General features: G+C 26.6%; 1 protein-coding gene across 1 annotated transcript; it reads right to left on the reverse strand.

Moving 5' to 3' along the window:
• Positions 1-493: 493 nt before the first annotated feature.
• LOC106793403 (MICOS complex subunit Mic10-like) lies at positions 494-1,481 on the reverse strand. Its single transcript, XM_014760300.1, has 3 exons — positions 1,151-1,481; positions 1,000-1,047; positions 494-860 (listed from the first exon to the last, which is right to left on the reverse strand). The coding sequence occupies exons 1-3, from the start codon at positions 1,224-1,226 to the stop codon at positions 730-732; spliced, it is 255 nt and encodes an 84-aa protein (XP_014615786.1). The 5' UTR covers positions 1,227-1,481; the 3' UTR covers positions 494-729.
• Positions 1,482-1,761: the final 280 nt, after the last annotated feature.

Here is a 1,761-nt window from a genome sequence, read left to right on the forward strand (position 1 = left end):
ATTATAAGCGTACTTTTTTAATATTATTAAATAGTATTAAGATCGATCAATGTACGTAAAATGATAAGATTTATTTAATTTACAAAAAAAAGAAGAAGTTGTATTTATATGCACCATAGATATAAAAAATAATTGCATCTGGATCTTGTACTAACAAAACTGATTAACATTGTGTTACACTAAATTTGATGTCTCATCGTTTTTTGTTACCTAGTACTTGCATGATCAAAAATAATTTCAATAGACGAATTTTATCTACTTTAGAACTGTAATATTAATTTTCTAATGTTATAGGGAAAGTACAACGTAATTTGACAGTAAAATTATTATCACTCGTTATGTGTATTCGGTATGATTTTATTACTTAAAATTAGTTCTTTGATTAATTATGCTATTATTTTCAAATTTTATGATGAGCTTTCACTTTTTATTGTTAAATATTTGAATGACTTTCTTTTTCATTTCTTTTATATCAATCAAAAGGGCAACAACATAGAAAAAGAAAGAATATATTTAACTTCTAATAAATATGTTAAAATTATAATAATTATAAAATTCAACGAACATTGTAAATCATGATCGACAAAGTACAATTGAATTTTATTCTGTACAATGTTAGAATTAAACGGATTACAATTGTAGCTACTTTACAAATGTACTAAGAGAATTGTTTCACGAGCAGTAAATTTGATTTGACTGTTCGTTAAAACAAAAAACATTTTTTACGAGCTACTTTTTCTTTTCCTCGCGTTTACTTTCGAGCAAATATCGATTCGTAAATGCATTTATTTCCCGTTCACATTCAGAATATGCCATACCTAATCCAAAACCTGCTCCAATTATTAGTGGCCACTTTCTTCCTATAAACAAATGTAAAATAACCAAAAATAAGAAGACCAAATCATTTAAATTATATTGATCATATATTATATAACTATTATATTTAATTTTTATGAATTAAATTGTTTTATATTAGGAAAGGCCAAAAATATATCTTACTTCGAAAAAAAAATAGTGAAACTACTCCACCAATGACTGCTCCACAACCTGAAAATAGAAATGACAATATCAGCGAAATATTTCATAAATAACTAAACCAACAAATTTTCTTCACATTTTATGAACAAACGTATATCAAATAATTTATTACTTAATTTTATAAGGGCGTCCGCAAAGCAACGATCCCATTTTCTTCCAATATCATCTTCGGTCCAGGAAACAGCCATTTTTTCGTTTTCACAATGACAGGGGTTATGTCATACGGATTCTTATAAAAATTATTTATAAATCGTCTCAATTCTTTCTTGTTTACAATGACCTCAAATTGATGTCCTATTTTTGATTATAAGCAAATTAGAATCCGTTTATCACAAGAATTAATATTTCAAATACGATTAAATGGACAAGCAATTAAATAAAACCATGCCTCGTTACAGCGCACCACTATCGCCACTGGCGCATTGGACACCATCTGGCGGAACTAAAATCTTTTAAAAAAATAAAACATTACCATTGGTCGATTCATCGAATTTATTTCGTACACCAATATTTGAAATTTAAAGGAAAAATCTCGTGTACAATATATACTAATATTGAGGAAGAAAATGAAAATACTGTTTAAGTATTCTCTCTCTTCAATAATCTGATCGTACGATAAATTCTGTCAAAAAAAAAAATAACTCGCGAGTTAAACATTTGAAAAACCAAATACTTGTACGTAAAATTGTTAACTTTCTAAATTACAGTATAATTAACTCAAAT

This window comes from Polistes canadensis, unplaced genomic scaffold (assembly GCF_001313835.1).
Source record: "Polistes canadensis isolate GaletaPanama2010 unplaced genomic scaffold, ASM131383v1 scaffold_13, whole genome shotgun sequence".
Taxonomy (NCBI): Eukaryota; Metazoa; Arthropoda; class Insecta; order Hymenoptera; family Vespidae; genus Polistes; species Polistes canadensis.